At 37.1% G+C, this 17,424-nt stretch overlaps 1 protein-coding gene across 3 annotated transcripts in view; it reads left to right on the top strand.

Moving 5' to 3' along the window:
• The window catches only part of gtf2ird1 (GTF2I repeat domain containing 1), a 64,202-nt gene extending 47,243 nt beyond the window's left edge, over positions 1 to 16,959 (top strand). For 2 of the 3 annotated variants that reach the window (XM_028032581.1, XM_028032582.1), the window contains exons 10-27: positions 420 to 445; positions 1,187 to 1,301; positions 2,475 to 2,518; positions 2,656 to 2,736; positions 4,517 to 4,669; positions 8,441 to 8,494; positions 8,635 to 8,715; positions 9,470 to 9,653; positions 9,776 to 9,837; positions 10,904 to 10,972; positions 11,967 to 12,234; positions 12,318 to 12,346; positions 12,431 to 12,478; positions 12,571 to 12,648; positions 14,382 to 14,574; positions 14,897 to 14,934; positions 15,019 to 15,128; positions 16,148 to 16,959. In XM_028032581.1, the coding sequence (XP_027888382.1) occupies positions 420 to 445; positions 1,187 to 1,301; positions 2,475 to 2,518; positions 2,656 to 2,736; positions 4,517 to 4,669; positions 8,441 to 8,494; positions 8,635 to 8,715; positions 9,470 to 9,653; positions 9,776 to 9,837; positions 10,904 to 10,972; positions 11,967 to 12,234; positions 12,318 to 12,346; positions 12,431 to 12,478; positions 12,571 to 12,648; positions 14,382 to 14,574; positions 14,897 to 14,934; positions 15,019 to 15,128; positions 16,148 to 16,216 (1,702 nt within the window). In that variant the 3' untranslated portion in view covers positions 16,217 to 16,959. The remainder of the gene's footprint in view (positions 1 to 419; positions 446 to 1,186; positions 1,302 to 2,474; positions 2,519 to 2,655; positions 2,737 to 4,516; positions 4,670 to 8,440; positions 8,495 to 8,634; positions 8,716 to 9,469; positions 9,654 to 9,775; positions 9,838 to 10,903; positions 10,973 to 11,966; positions 12,235 to 12,317; positions 12,347 to 12,430; positions 12,479 to 12,570; positions 12,649 to 14,381; positions 14,575 to 14,896; positions 14,935 to 15,018; positions 15,129 to 16,147) is intronic. The other variant, XM_028032583.1, reaches the window with a different exon arrangement.
• The last annotated feature ends 465 nt before the right edge of the window (positions 16,960 to 17,424 follow it).

Below are 17,424 nucleotides of genomic sequence, written 5' to 3' on the forward strand. Positions count from 1 at the left end.
CAGACCTCCATGTGTGTCACTCCGCTTTTATATGATAGGTGGCAAAATAATTATAGATGGATGAAATAAACACAGCTTCATTAAATCTGCTCTCCGCAAACAGGTGTAAACAAACACGAGTCACAGAAATCTACCTTGAAGTGAATTATAATCACAGCGAGAGGGGAGAAAAGCAGCATGTGGCAGAGAGGATTAGGTTATATTTCACATCCAGACGACCATAATCATCAGGTTGTTTCAGCTGTAATAAAAGAACCTGACTGTTTTTGTGACACTGATTGTTCAAACAGAAGTTAATGTGCTGAAAGAGTCAGTAATGACGTCCTCCATTTGTTTCAGAATATTTTTTATGTCCTGAAAGCTGAAACAGCCTCTGAACTCTCTGACTAACATCCTGATTTTTTGTTTTTCTATTGCAGGATGTTTGATGAGAGGATTTTTACTGGTAAGGCTGTAATTAGTTCAGTTTTTCTTCTAATGCCATTATCGCTAAAATGTACAAGCTGTTATTTGGGCCTTCATTACTGAAATGCTGCTGTGACTTCTTAAAATTACTGTTTGTGGCTGCGGCTGAAAATGCTGAAAATTATTTCCAGGATGACTAACTACCTGCAGAATAATAACTAAAAACCTTTTAGCTTTTCAAAAATTTACATTTGCGATATTTCCATTAAATAAGAAATGGAATTAAAAGTCACACATGAATACGTTTGATCAGGCGATATGTCATTATCGCCATCATGCCGCTACTACTACTTCCTGTCATCTTCTTTGTTTTATTTGCCAATAGTGACATCCGGTTGTTGACCATATGAGTAGTGTGATGTGAAAATAGTCTTTCCATTCCAGTTTTGCGGAATATGCTGATTTTGGTAAAGCTGAAAAACCAACACATCATATCACAAAAACTTTTTAATTTGCATGTTTCCATTTGAGAAATATATTTTCCTAATTCCAATTTGTGCAATTTTATGACGAGTGGAAATGCAACAAGTGTTATCTTGTTTTACTCACCTGTTGATATAAATGCTTTAAAACGATAATAGTACATATCTAAATAATATATATCTTGCTAACTAAAGAAACTGTCAAGTTTTTATTTACCGGTGTACATTTACTCTCCCAAACACACTCTCTGCTAATGTGGTGCTTTGTTTATTTACCCTCTGTGTCTTGGTTGTTGAAGCTGCAGGCAAGATTGCCAGAGAGGAGGGCAAGCTTGACCCGGGCTGCGTGCCTGAAGACGGTTTCTCCGACTGCCTGGGCTTCCCTCCCACCGCAGCTGAGCTGCTCAGCAGCAGGTTGGCTCTCAGCCCACAGACACACTGTCCAAGATAATGCCATATCCTTAATGTGCTAACTGAACAAGGACACAACGTATCGCTGTCATCATTTGCTTGACAAGAAGTAAACACAAGCAGCTAATTAAAGCACTCTAATTCATCAGCAGCAGGTGTGACGTCCTCTGCCAAAGCAGGAGTTTTGGCTCCTTTGTTGCTCTTGAACGTACAGGTCTTTATTAACACAATGCCAGGGTGGACAGACATCATCAGTGACTTTGGAGAAGCAATGATTGCTGCCAAAGAATATGGGAAAGGATGGAACAGTGTTGCTATTTAATTGCGAGTATAGTCAGACTGCAGTGTGAATGGTTTACACTCGCAATACTGTTTATGGAAGCAAAACTGGATCGATTTTAAAATAGAAAAGAATTCAACTTAGTAGTCATTGCACATGTACAAAGCAACAAAATGCAGTTTGTATAAATCCAGAAGTATATACAGTATGTATGTATATGTGCGCCAATGACATTAAAACATTGGATAAAATATGACATGACAGTTCAGACAGCAGACTCTTTGAAAACTATCGGCTACACATTCAATTTAGTACCACATATGGAAGTGCCACAAAACTGATTTTTGGGGGGTGAAAAGCTCAGAAACAGGGCGTTCAGACTGCTGTAAAAATCTTAGTTTTTTTTCTTTTTCTCCATATGTGATATAATATTTATGGGAGTACTATGCGGTGTATAGGGAGCCCCTGCTTTACACCACCGGGCTAAGCAACTGTTTATTATTTGGAAGCTTTACCGTTCACACAAGCAGAAATGAGGTGACATATTATATAATCTGCCAGAGCAAAGAGCCAAGATGGTTGTTGATGTGGGCTTGTTTTACAAGAAGGAAATCTGGGCACCATGCAGTCATTGACTGGACCAATGAGCTCCTCACTACACGTATTCTAGTGTGAAAAAGAGAAGAAAATGATCCAAAACACAGCAGAAAAAGGAATCAAGCTGTCTGCAAACCTCCATAAACTGCAGCAGCTTTGTAAGGAGTGGGTCATAACTCCTTCATGTGAGAAAATAATAAAGTCAGACAGAAACCTCAACACAGAGAGTAAAGGTTTCTGGACTTGTTTGGTTTGTGTTGAAAAAACACCAACACATTTTCTTTTCTACTTTCTCACAGATCAACAAGTGCTTGCGTGAGCCCCCAGGCTGACTCTGAAGCAGGTACCAGCCTAACAACCCCCCCCCCCCCTCTTTTTTTAATAATTCAAAGTTTAGTAAATATGCTGGTTAAAGGGAAAGCGTCCTTTGTAAACGCACTGATGACGTCTGATTATTGATGGAGCGGTTAACTCTGGCAGGTCCTTCGGGAGACGGAGCTCCTCTGAGGAGGATTAAAACGGAGCCTCCAGATGGAGACATCATTCAGGTCACAGTGCCTGGTAAGTGAGCCGAGATCATTACACTTCCACTGGTTACTCTGTTGCTGCCGTTTGCTGACTTCTACAAAGGACTTTTACTTGAATTTCTTTCTTGCTTTCTCTTCTAAAACAAAAATTTCAAATAAGAAAATGTTTTCAAAAAGTGGCTTTAGCTTCAATCTTCCCTTCTGTGGGTTATGAGAATTAATTACGAGAATATATTCATTATATTGGCAGAATAAAGACGCAATTTTATCAGAATGTCTTAAAATTACAAGAAAAAAAATCTGTTTTTTTGTGTTTTTTTACCAAAATATTTTTACTGAGATTTTTCACTTTGAAAATACAACCATGTACCAATCTTGGACTGTGGCAAGTCTAAGTCCTTAATAAAGTTAATAAAAGGACCAAAAATCTTCTCAAAAATATATTGTTTGGATTCCTGATATATACTTTTCTTTCCAGTGGCCAATTAGACGCCATCTGCTTTAGCCACTGGGTGGCGCTAGGTCTGTTGACATTTTTCCAAGCCAAAGTGGTACATTAGCAGGTGTACAGATAAAATGGGTATATCTATAAGAGTACATCCTGTTTTACTGAAATTATGTTTCTCAGATTGAAGCTGAAAAAAGTTAATTTCAATGAGAAGAAAGCTTGGATAATTAATTTTCTGCTATTTATTTATACTGAAAATTAAAATTACTACTTTGTTCTCCCAATATTATGATTGTATTATGGCAATAAAAGACTTTTTCTCGTACTATTTTTACTGTATTCTTGTAATATTATGGTGTTAATAATAAAAGTCCAAATAAAATGAAGATTTAATCTTCCAAAATTTAAAATCATTCAATAAAATCAATTAACTCTACATAATTAATACTCCAGTTTACCGTCTTCACCACAAGTCCAGAAATAACCGCTTTCCTTTCCTGACTGCTTGCTGGTTGGTATTTAAAATGTCAGCCATGTTTCTGTCAAACTAGATTATCACGGTTTGACTTTTACGTTTGTTGAATTAACAAAACCTTAAAGACACCAGTCTTACGTTCCTTCTCTTCCAGAGCTGGTTTATGATCAAAACTAGATGTCAATCTAATCAGCCACTAAAGGTTTTGACTGTTTTTATTCTTGTAACAAAGTAAAAAGTGGATTTAAATCTGCTAAGGAGTAGTTTACTTATTGTTCTGAAGAATAATCCCAACATTTGGAAGCAGCTGAACTGTTAAAAGACAAATAATGCAAAGCCTTTCCCACGCTTTGCATTTATAATATAGTCTTCTTCGAAGGAATTGTCACATTTTCTTCCAAACTTTAGAATACTGACCTCTACTGGCCTCATTTAGGAAAATGAAGCCCTGAACTCTGGCGAGTTAAGTAAGAATGAAACTGCGTATTTAATTTGAAGTAATAGTTAGAATGCATTGTGTATCCTCTTGACTTACTTAAATCTTATAAACAAAAATACAAATTTGCTAAATGTTTGTTATAAATAGTGAAAATGTATAAAATCTTAAAGAGAGGAGCAGAAGGACAATGATAATCTGAGTTACAAACTAAAAAATTATTTCATATAACTTGGGGAAGTACTTTTTCTACAACTTGGTGTAAAAATTTTAGGTTTACAAAAACACTTTGTTAAAATTACATGTAAAAAAATGAAATACCAATGATCGAACCTGTTGTGAATTTTGCCTTTAGAGCACAGCAATTTGTGATAAATATGCTGAACAGTTGGACCTGTGCATTCCAAGGTTTAGAGAAGGTCAATCTGGGGATGTTTGATTTATTTTCGTTGCAGATGCTGGGACGAGTGGGGAGGATCCTGTTGAGTGTTTGGGCGAGGCGGTTTCAGCCACTCCGTGTCCGACCACGACCTCGCCCAGCGCTCCCCCTGCGGCCCCCGCCCCTCTAGTTCCTCCAGCTCCCCCCCACCCAAAGGAAAACCACTCAGGTACACTCATCCTCCTCAGATCAGTCCTCTATTTAATCTACCTCTTCACGCTGCAGCTCCTCCCAACTACACCCTCTGACCTTCTTTAGATAGCAAAACGAAGCACGTATGGAACCACATTTTTGTCAGTATTTTTGCTCCTTTTTTCACTTCCTCAATCCACTAGTGCCCTCCACCCCAACCTTATAAATGGCCCTTTCCTTGTTTTAACCTCCTTTAGCCCCGCCCTTTCTTTGAAGATTAGCTCTCATCTGTGAAAAGCACCATGCATCATCTGCAAGTCTTAATGCCTGTAGAGGGATTATTTGTTTGTAAGCCTGACTGCAGAAAGAGCCAGTCTGCTCTTTAAACTGTTGCTGATTGCCATGGTTACCCGCTGTTGTCTTGCTGCTTTAACATTAGCTAGCATGTTGTCAGCGTACTACAACTAAAATAAGTTGTACTACCAAATTAACATTAGTGAATGAGATGTCTTATTGAGCCAAAAAAGTTACAAAATTCCCCAAACTTTAATTGTCACTTACTAGGAATATTAAAGCAGTTTTGTACACAGTAATTAGCTCTCAGTGTTTCTCACTAAGTCAAGTCCCTCACCATGGAAACAAATATATCCATGATGAGCAGGGGCGACGGAATAAGGTTTTCCTCAAACTGGAAATTTGAATGAAAAACAGAATTCATACTTAGCATTCTTTGACAAAAATGCTAAATGTCAAAGGACAGATTTAATAGACAGATGGACATCTCCACTGGCAGATTATTTTACTTATAGCTAGTCCTTTTTCATCAATAATAAGGAATTATTCATGTAAAGCATGCTCCTATATTGTGCTGAAAGGTTATTTGTAAATTAGTTTTGTATTATTTCAGTTGTTTCTAGATATTTGCACCAGAAACTGGACCAAAAATACTTTGTAAGATTTTGTGTTTTTGCAGCGCTATCGGCAGTCATTTTGACGGCAGGGAATTTTCCGCTGTTCTTGTTCAATTTCTTCAGCCCAGGCAGAATAAAAATAGAAACCAGTTTTCCGCCGTTTGGTCACCCTTACAGAAAAATATGACGAATTCCACATGTGAAAACCGTGTTTCACATGAAACCATCAGAAATCAGAAGTGCAGCAGGCTGAACGGGAGACACTTCACTAAAAGTAAAACCTCTGACATCTGCAGATGCCACCAAGCTATTGGATTTGCGCCATTATGAGAGGTGATCTCGTGAATAATTTTGTCAGCATAATTGTAAATAGTTTAAATTGTTAGAATAATATCTTCTTGCTTTCTTTCTGAAGGCGATGTGCCCAGTACAGCTGGTGCTGACGCAGCGTGATGTCGACTGATAATTCCTCTATAGTTTCTATTCATGTTAAACCCAAACAACTGGACATGTCAGTAATTAGAAACGGTGCGTTGTGCATTTTGCAGGTTGTGAGTGTTAAATGTTGTGTAAAAAAAAAAACCCAATCCCTTATCTTCAACTTACAACTGATTTCTCCCTGAAACTTTAGGTAGAGCAACAATACCAAGAACATTTGAGTAGACTCAACTTCTTCACTCCTGGTCTTTTGTTTTAGACCAGGAGTCTCCAACTTCAGTCCTCCTGATCCATTTCATTCTAAATGAATTAGGCTCAGATGCCCTGGCAGGATTTTCCTGACATTTACTCATTATATTCTTTCTAGCTCCATGGAGAGATTTGAAGAAAAGAACCGAAAGATCAGGGAAGTATTGGAATTTTACAGGATTTATGTCACAGTCCAAATTTCTGAATGTAATTTTCGAATATATACATGGGGACTTTTTCTACCTCATTTGCTACTAGCAGAGTCTACTCAAAATGATCTTGGTTATAACTTTTATTGGTTCGTAGAGGTGATTATCTTTTGGGTTTATTTGATTGTTCTTTCTTTAAGTTTTCTTTTCTTTCACAATTTACCAGTAAAGGAAGAAAAATGAAGGTAAGTGCTGACATCAAATGCAGATTTTCATTTCTGTTTCTTTGTAGGGAAACCCAGTTTGCAGTTGTTTATCTGATTTTAATTAAATCATAATTCTCTTTTGTTGTGTACAGTTGAAACCAGAATTTTACAAACACCAAATAAAAGGACAAACATTTTTGTTCTCACTGTTAAATCAGATAAAACTTCTTGTTAGCTCAGTTAGAACTAACAAAATGATTTGTATTTGCTAAATGCCAAATAATTTTGCAAGAATTCTTTTTTTTTTTGTAGAAATGTTATATTTCAGTATAGTTTAGTATGAGGTATAATTATATTTATACTGTATGACTTCAGTCAAACGTTCAGTAACAAAAGAATATTTAGCAAGTAATAATTTTTAATAATTAATCATTTAGGTGATTCTATCTGACCTAAAACGGAAGAAGTTTGGTCTGATTTTATGTCAGATGGTGAGAAAAAAATGTGTTTTTATTATGTGTATGTAAATGTCTGCTTTCAACTGTGTCAGGTTGTCTGTATTCAGGCAGATTTTGCTCAGTTTGGTTTTTAAAATCTTTCAACATCAACTTGTTTCTTTATTGTCTTTATTGCAAACCAGTACAATAAGATTAAAAACTACCCTCAAATATTTATTTGTTAGGTTTAATATTTCCATGTAAAAATATGCAAAGAATTTTACACCCGAGTATGTGACTGCTGTTAATTATAAGAAAGCACAGCTTGATTAAGAAATAGTTCTTATTTTATTTCAATTAAAATATTGCAAAGTTTGGTCATTTTGGGGATCACTGACTACTTTTTTCACTTGAAGCTGCTGTTTTTGAATGATTAGTATCTTGAGCCCTGGCTTCAGTTTTTAGTTGAAATTATGATTCACATGGTTTTGTTTTATTTTATAGCCTCATTTAACATCTATTTTATATTCCCCCTAAGTTTTTTTTTTTTTTTTTTTTTAAACAAAAGTTGCAGCGACGCACTGTTTGGCAGGTTATCGTAATATTATGTCTAACTGGTGTATAATATGATTCCCATCTCTTGTAAATCTGCCCATTTATTCATATAGCGCATAAAAACTACAGATGTTGACCAAAGTGCTTCACAATTCAATGACAGATGACAAGAATAAGAACAAGAAAAATATACTTAAAAGTATGGCCTATCGGGCGTGCCGTGGTGGCGTAGCGGTTAGCGCGACCCGTATTTGGAGGCCTTGAGTCCTCGACGTGGCCGTCGCGGGTTCAACTCCCGGACCCGACGATATTTGCCGCATGTCTTCCCCTCTCTCCTTCCCTGTTTCCTGTCAGCCCACTGTCACATAAGGGACACCAGAGCCCACAAAAGACCCCCTGGAGGGGTAAAAAAAAGTATATTTTAAAAAATATATATTTCATACTCATACTTTATGCATTGAATCATATATTATTTGATTTTTTTTTATTTTTATTCAAAGCTGCTACTATCTCAATCAATAAGCCTGAAGAACATTTCTGTCAGAGTTTAGTGTATTTAGTTGTTTAATTAAATAAATATAATTTTGAATGTGTCAAAGTTGGAATCTGCAGGTTAGATCTCAAAGAAAACCTGTTTTAGTCAGTATAAACCTGATTGGTGCATCACTATATAAAATTTGCACAAATGCAGATATTTCTAACATTGGATACTTTTAATTCTACTCTGCAGGACTTGCATCCGTTTCCTCGGACAAATTAAAAGTTAAAAAGTCTCTCTGCTGAGTCTGTGAATTAAATCTCTTCATTTGAAGAAGCCGAAGAAGTCGCGCGTTTCTCATGTTTTTCCTCTTTGCACCTTGCAGCTGAAGCTTCGTCTCCCAGTGGAGCGCCTCAAAGCATCAGGAGACCCACTGAAGGTAGGCTGCACTCCTCCACGGTGAAACCTCGTCGAGTCCCTTGTTCTGCTATATTTAGCGTTAGTTGCTCAGTGGGTTTCCTGGTAGCACAGCTCAACTCTGCAGACTGTCATGTCTTCCTCTCACTGTGATTGGTTCAGCGGGGAGTCTGGTGGAGGACATCGGCGAAATGATCCTTCAGCTTCGGAGGCAAGTGGAAAACCTCTTCAGCATCAAGTACGGTAAGTGACAGAAAAAAATGAAAAACAGATCATAATTTTGATGATAGGTTTTGAAAGCCAAAAATTCAGTTATGCCAAAAATTGGATGAAACAGCACAATAGGACTAATAATTGCTAAATTCTGTGTTGCATTGTGTTTCTGTGTTTGATGTGATATAAAGCACTTTGAAATGCCTTGCTGCTGAAATGTGCTATACAAATAAAATTTTATTGATTGATTGATTGATTAAAGAAGTTGGCTGATCAGAGAGAGCTTAACGGAAATTTAGTGGAAGGAAAAACTGTGATTCACGAGTAATGTCTTGAGAGGATTGAGAGGCAAAGCTTATCCTGCCAAAAATAAACAGTTACTGGAAAACATTTAACGATTGTTCAAGAAGCAAATGTGTAAGTTCTGGGGGAATCAGTTTAAAATTCAGAACAACTAGAAAAAACGCTGCATGTGTCAGTTTGTGTATCTGTAAACTGTGCAAAATTATATACAAGCACAAATGCAAAAAAATGATTTCTGCTAAAAGCAGATTAGCAGAGGTGTTCCTTGATGTGTTCAGATTTATTTCAGATTTTTTTTCTACTCTCCTGCATCCATTTAATTAAACTCTTTGTTTCTGTTGCTATATTTCAGCAGCAAGTTTTATTCATTTAGAATTTTGTTTTCGTTACTTGAATTAAAAATATGTTTATATATATATAAATGAGACCCAAGTTTGAGCCGGATGTCTATCCCTGAATTATTTCCGTTTTGCGTCTCCAGCCGAAGCTTTGGGTCTTCCAGAACCAGCCAAGGTGCCGTACTCAAAGTTCCAGATGTACCCAGAGGATCTGTATGTCACCGGCCTGCCAGAGGGAATCTCCCTCCGAAGGCCCAACTGTTTCGGAGCGGCCAAGCTACGCAAGATCCTGGCTGTTAGCGGTCAGATCCAGTTTTTTATCAAAAGGTAGAGGACGTCTACAGAAACTTCATCCACTTCATTTTATATGACGCTGTGAGGTTGTGTACATTTTAATGTTGAAATTTCTTAGCAAAGTTATTACTAACCGCCTCACTTTCCTTTTTCAGGCCTGAACTTTTAGCCGAGCAAGTTAAACAAGAGATGCCTTCGATGCCCGTTTGTGATGCAGGTACGTCTCTCTCATGAACCGGGGCTGCAGTTTTCACGAGTGCAGCTGCTAGCATCTGATTTTCACTTAAATAAGCTTATTTTATACAATATTAGGAATACATAAGTGGAAATGACTAATTCAATTCCTTTGAAAATGAGAAAATAACAATTTTATTGTCTAAAATGCAATAATATAGCATTCTTTTAGTGTTCGCTTGATCATTTGTAGCAAGGGATGCATCTGCAACTAAAAAATACTTGAAAATAAAACATCAGCATGTGTTGAGCTCCACTCTCTGTTGGACTGAACATCAGTAATCTGGTGATCATTTTATGGATTAACTGATTAATAATTGGATAGCAAAGGTGCTTAGGAGGAAGTTTTGTTAACAGAGTTAGAACCAGGTGAAGTTTTGCCACAAAATGAGTTCTGGGTAAAATAAAGTTGTTTATTTATCTTAAGTGCAAAATATAATGTATATCTTTATGTAGACTTTTGTCTTCTTTACTGCTCTCACTGCGTTGTTCTTTCAGAAAATGTCATTTTTTGAGTGTACATACTCCAGTTAACAATTAATCAGTTACTCAGTTAGTTGCCGATTATTTGAATCACGATTAATCCGATTAATCATTACAGCCCTAGTCATTTTTACTTTAACTTGAACTAAATGTGGGTGTTTCCAGGAATGTTTTAACTTGAACTGGGAATTCAATCTGTATTACATCAATAAGAATAAATGTAACACCAATTTTGGATATTATAAAGTTTGCTTTAAGCTGCAGGTTGCTGCTCTGTTCCTTCTCCTGTGATATTTATAGCTCTGAATACATTGCGTTTATTCTCAGTGTACAGAAAAGAAGCTTTACAAATATGATTATGCCTGCCCTCTCTATGATCAGAAGGATCGGGTCACTTTCAGTTCAGGCTGCATTTGAAAACGGCTTTTTTGGAGACAAAACAGAAAAACCCTTCCAGGGATTTCCTGCAGCAGCTTCTGCTTTAATCCCTAATGGAGCTCCGCTGCCGAGGCTACAGGCTGCCGTCAACGAAAAAACAAAAACAAAAATGTATTGTTTTTCCACAGAGCCAGACGCCAAGGACAGCGCGCCAGCGGAGGACACAGCTGCTTTATCCAAGAGACCCGGATTCTCAGGTACGTTCATGTTCCACGTTTGATCCGCAGCCGCAGATCCGAGGCTCAGACCTGGAGCTTCACTCGGCTTAGACATCAATTAGCAGAGTATTGGAGCCTGACTGCGAGATTTTTTCGCTTAAAATTTTGAGAATAAAAGTCAGAATATTTTGACAATAGACAAAAACAACAGAAGAAAGTCGTGTCATTTCTAGAAAGACATTGTCTTAATGAAAGCAGAGCGTCTGACGTGAGCCGCTGGTCAAATCCAGCTACTGATGGTCATCTGATGCTGATGTGTTCACAGATGAAGTTTGTCCTGTTTGTAAAATCAACACCAAAATATTACTTCACAAGATGCTCAAAATTCCTCATTCATTTTTTACATTTGTTTGTACAGGAGTTATAATAAAATAGCTTCTTTATTCTACTAATATTTTTACTTTATGCTGGTAATATTATGAGCTTATGCTTGTATGATTTTGACTCAGTTGTCATAAGACTTTTTTCTCATGTTATTATAATTTTATTCTCATAATATTAGGACATTTTGTGTTACAAATTTATTCTCGTATGATTGTTTTCAAACCTTTATAACTTTATTCTCATATAATTCTGACTTTTTTTCTGTATTGCTACAACTTTAGTAATATTTTTGAATTTTATTTGTACAACATTCTTTTCATATTATGACTTTTTTCTAGTATTAATGTCATAATGAGTTTTTCTCTTTATTATGACTTTATTCTGGTAATAGGACTTCATTCTTGTGTTATTGCAACTTTATTTTCGTATTAAGACTTTTATCGTATAACTTAATTCTTGTAATAATATGAGTTTCGTCTCGTATTGTTATTCTCGTTTTCTTCCGACTCTGTCATACGACTTTATTACTGGAATTTAATTTCTTTTTTCTCAGCCTGGCCATAACTTTACTGTCTTACCTTTGCAACTACAGCAGTGTGAAAGGAAATAAAGCCTTTCAGCGTGTCCTGTCTGTGTCTCGTGTCCTCAGAGTGCATGGAGTCCAAGCTGTCCAGGATCGACTTGGCCAACACGCTGCGGGAGCAGGTCCAGGATCTGTTCAACAGGAAGTACGGCGAGGCATTGGGCATCAAGTACCCCGTCCAAGTGCCTTACAAGAGGATCAAGAACAACCCGGACTCGGTCATCATCGAAGGCCTCCCCCCCGGCATCCCCTTCAGGAAGCCCTGCACCTTCGGCTCCCAGAACCTGGAGCGGATCCTGGCGGTCGCCGACAAAATCAGCTTCACCATCACCAGGTGGGGCGCAGGAATGACGACTTTCAGACGACCTTCCAGCAGAACTTCAGCAGTGATCTTATTCTTATTCTCTGTGTTTTCAGACCATTTCAAGGACTTATTCCCAAACCAGGTATTCTAAGAATTTCACTTTAGAGCCAATTCATGCATCAGAACATGGAGGACCAAGTTAACATGTTTTATGTTCTCCTGTCAGCACCCCGTCGAGTCACTTTACTAAAGAAGGCCTACGCCTCAATAAGCGGTGAGGAGAAAGTTTTCTTTTTTTTTTTCTTTTTCTTCTACTCCGTCAAATGCTGCATCTTCACCCTCGCTGTTGTCGCTTTCTGCCGACAGACGATGACGACATCAACCGCATGGGCGAGAAAGTGGTCCTCCGAGAGCAAGTCAAGGAGCTTTTCAACAAGAAATACGGTAACAATAATCCATCAAACCAATTCAGACCTGAATCTGATGAAGTTTGATGAACGGCCAAATCAGAAAAAATTAGAACATGCGAAAAGGTTTGAACACAAAGACAGAGAAGAGTTAAATAACAGATGTTTTCATCTGCAGGAATGCAAAAACCATAGATTTGACCATCTTTATAAAAAATAAACAATGATTAAATCAGCTTGATTCAGAAGCCAATCAGTTTTTTTTAACATATCAATTCAAAACAAACATCTTTCTAATGTACTTTGTAAGAAAAGTAGGTCTAAGAATCAGTGAATCTATGAATCGACTTCATAACACAGTTACATAAACAGACTAGATTTACCACACCGAGCCAGTCTGTTCAATTAAGACATGACAGAAATATTTTATGGATGCTTCCGTCCGTCGTATAGTTTTGCAGCAATCCCTCCTTCCTAGCTAACCAGCAGTGACAGTTGGCTGCATTGAAAGCTCGACTTTTTAGGAATCAATTACAGAGTAAAAATGTGTCAACAGCAAACAAATAATTGATTAAAGTCACTGATTTAGCAGCAATGACTCTGGAGCTGTAAATTGGACAGTTGATTTCATCAAAATGTTTAGTCAACAGTCAGTTTTGTGGACATTGGATGGATGATTGCAGCAATCCCTCATATTAAACATGCATTTGCTAACAGTGGACATCTAATTGTATCAAGACTGTGACTTTGCAGCAATTCCAAAACATATAGTGACAGTGGACATATACTGTAGCTGTATCTCCACTAAAGCTAAGCTGAACTTCTTAAGGAACTAGCAAGAGAGATTTGTGTCGTCAGCATGTGGACAGATACATAAATCTACAACAGAATTTCCTTCATTATTAATATAAATGGAGGAAAAGGTGAAGTATTGACCCCTTTGGGTTGCCATTGGTAACTGGGAGAGAACAAAGAAGAAACTATGGATTAAATTTAGGATTAAAGGGAGATGTTTTCAAGCTTTTTGTCATGTGGGCCAAAATTATTCAAAACTACAAAAAATACATAAAATTAAGCAAATAAAGTAGCCCAATTTTTTTTTTTTGTTGCCATTTTTGTTTTTTGTAGAAAAGTGATCATTGTAGAACTAAAACTTTAATATGATTTTGCACATTTTCTGTATTAAAAAAAATGGCATTTAGTCTTCAAATCATTTTTGGCTTGGATAAAAAAATATATTCTGTTATTAAAAACATGATTTGGGTCACTTTATTTCAGAACGCTATCTACTAATTTATTATTATTATTTATTATTATTATTACTATTATTATTATTATTATTATTATTATATTATAAAATTATTATTATTATTTATATTATTATCATTATTATTTATTATTATTATATAATTATACTAATTTAGATAAGTATAAGATCAGAGTACTTATCTAATTTTAATAAAATTAGATAAGTAATTTGGGTGCTGCAAGGTTGGATTTATTTGGAAAAGTCTCTGGACCTACTTATTGGAAAGTTTGGTTATAAAAAGACAAATATTTTGTGCATTTTCCATCGTGAGAAGATTAGGCCAATAATAAATGTTAAAATGTTTAATAGACAAATTTGTATCATTCTTGAACTGCAGTTCAGTCACAAATGGCCCGGACAGACGCTCTTGCTCTGAATATTTCAGAAATATTGAGTAAAGTTGATTTTATTCACGGCTCGGTTTAATATTTCCACTTCCTCTTGCTGTCTGTGCGGTCCAGGCGAGGCGCTGGGCTTGGACCGCTCCGTCGTCGTGCCGTACAAACTGATCCGCGGCAGTCCGGAGTCCGTGGAGGTCGGCGGTCTTCCAGACGACGTCCCCTTCCGAAACCCCAACACTTACGACATCGTGTGCCTGGAGAAAATCCTTCAAGCTGCGGATAAAGTAACGTTCAACATCAAGAGCCAGCTCCAGTGAGTGCAGAGCCGCCTGGAAGCTGTCAGCGCCTCGGTTCAGGGGAATTTAGGCTCTCATTGTGTCACATTAAAGCTCCTGACGGTTTAAACCCACCCTTTGATATGTCACCCACTGCACCCTCTTCAACAAATATATTTATATATATATAGATAGAATAAAACAAAGCAGAGTCTGCTTTGACATCAAAGCGGCTCGTTTAAGATGAAAGGAAATGAAAAATCGTTAAAATAATCCAGGTTTCAGTCTGGTTCTCTCAACTTTTAGGCGTCAGAAAGTTCAGTAACCTGCAATCTAATGGAAACCTTTTACCTCTCACAGGCCTTTTGCAGAGATCTGCAGCCAGGCTTGTAACACAGGTATGAGCAACTCAGATTGGATTTGTAGGATTAAAATGAAAAACCTCCCTCTGTTGGCTGAAACCTTCGGCTTGGTGTCTCCAGCAGGAACAGACGCCTCCACTAACCGACGGAAACGCAAGAGAGTCCAGGAGAGCAGCCGCATACCCGCCTCCTCCGACCTGGGGATATCAGCCAATCAGATTCCAGTTATGGTACTTTCACCCCGCCTCTTATTTTGTCCTAATTCAGTCTGTGATCCATTTTTATAGAGTAGACACCCATCCTTTAAACTAACACTTTTGTGTAGGACTTTGTGAACTCAGTGCTCCTGAAGCTCATCAATCTGCTGGACATTTATTCATTTGCACACTTCAGCTAAAAACAGCGTTTGCACAGAGGTTAAAAAGGATCAAATTGAACAAAGGTATCAGTCAGAATAAGGTTGCAAAAAAATGAAACAGTGCTGAGCTGTTTGTAAGCTGCTGTTTATTTTATCAATTAAACTGATGATTATTCTGATAAAACAAAATATTGACACCTGCAGATGTTGTATTTAACCACAGGACTTTTGTTAGACAGTATTAGAAATACATCAAAAGATGCAAATAATCAAGTAAGTAAATAATTTTTTAAAACAAGAAAAACAAATGTGCCTACAATGCAATAACAGCATTCCTTTAGTGTACGACTGATCATTTGTAGAAAAGGAAGCATCTGCAGCTAAAAAACACTTCTAACATCAACATGTGAAGAGATATTTTCAGACAAAGGGATTTTTATTTCTTAACTGCAAAATGTTTTTGGCTTCACTTAGTTCAAATTCTGTTAAAAAAAAAAGAAGGAAATAAAAAAACAAGAAACAAGAATCCTATTCTTTGCTGTACAATTTAAAGTACCGGATCAGAGGGCTGAGATTTTCACATTGACCGTTTTTAGCTGGACATGCATCCTTTGCTGCAATTGATCAAATGTTCACTGAAGGAATGCTGCTGTTGCATTTTAGGGAATCAAATTTGTATTTTATTATTTAAAAATGTATTGAATTGTTTGCATTGTTTAACGTATTTGCAAAAAAAAAAAAAGGGTTAAATCTAAAAAACCAGCAGAATCAATGGATTTCTAAATGAATCGCTAGTCGCAGCGTTCCTGTGAAATGAAGCTGCGGTCAGAGGCGTTGCTGTCTGCAGCATTTTGTCCCCTGCTGACCCGTCCTCTGTTTGCGTCCCTGCAGCAGTGGCCCATGTACATGGTGGACTACAGCGGCGTGAACGTCCAGGTTCCCGGGAAAGTCAATTACTGAAGGACAAACTCAGACTGCGGCAAGGAGGAGCTTGTTTCTCTTCCACAGAGGGACACTAGGACTTTTCCCCGGAGGAATAAGACGTGCCGATCTCTGCAGAATGCTTTTCTAAAAGCTGCAGGTTCGACTCTTGAGCGGCAGAATGTATGTGCGTCAGAAAGCCTGGCTCGTTTTGCTTTTAAAACACAAGTTATTTCACTTTTTGTAAAAGCTGGAAACGTCACTAACATGTCGTCATTTCACTTTGTTTTTTTTCCAGTTGCAAACTGTCCATTCACTGAGTCATGATTTTAAATCGAAATGATCTGGTTCCACATTATTCAGATATTTGTACCTTTTATTTATTATATTTATTAAAATATAACATTATGTGCAGGGATGTAAAATATATTATTCTGTTATACTTTGAGGAACCCATGACACTAACTCAGATAACTATAGGTGGCTGCTAAACACGAGACTGAAGCAGCAGATTTTAAGTGTCTTAATTTGTTGTTTTGTTAAACATCAGACTCAAAAAAAAAAAGGACTCAGTTTGGTCAGCAGGAAGTACTACGCCTCTTTATGTTAACACCACATTAACATGTAAAATATGTCATTTAAAGTCAGCCTGAATGTATCATGTAAAGAAAAGAATGGTATGTTACTCTGCGATGACTGTCTCTGGACTAATTATATTTAATATGCTGTACCTTAACGCCAGTTAGGCCTTTGAAATAAAATGTGTTGCCTTGCACTTTGAATTTGTGGAGTTTGTTTTTAATTGGTTTTGAACACAGAGTTCAATCGATTAGAGGATTTTTTTTTCTTGTAAAAACATATAAATATTCTTAGCTGATTCTTTTATTTCTTTGTTGTTAGAAATAGATTTGAAACGAATCAGTTTAGATCTGTCAACATTTTTAAGTTCAGTGAACCATCAGGTTCCACTAGGGGGCAGTATCTATTGTAAATGTTTTAATCAAGTTCATTGCAGGGTCTGTAATTAATCGCATTTTAATCGAAACATAACAAAATAAGCAACATCTTCAATTCAAAGTCTTGTTTTGCTGCTGAAACTGCAAAGGATATCCAACCATCAGATCGGTACAAGGTTTTTCCAAGAGCCTCTGATCACCATGGAGCTTCTTTACAAATGCGGACAGTGGATGCTCACATTAGCATCGGGGACAGCTTTGCTGCTGCAACATGTTTAGCATTAAGATGCT

The sequence above is a fragment of the Xiphophorus couchianus genome, chromosome 11 (genome assembly GCF_001444195.1).
Source record: "Xiphophorus couchianus chromosome 11, X_couchianus-1.0, whole genome shotgun sequence".
In the NCBI taxonomy this organism is placed as follows: Eukaryota; Metazoa; Chordata; class Actinopteri; order Cyprinodontiformes; family Poeciliidae; genus Xiphophorus; species Xiphophorus couchianus.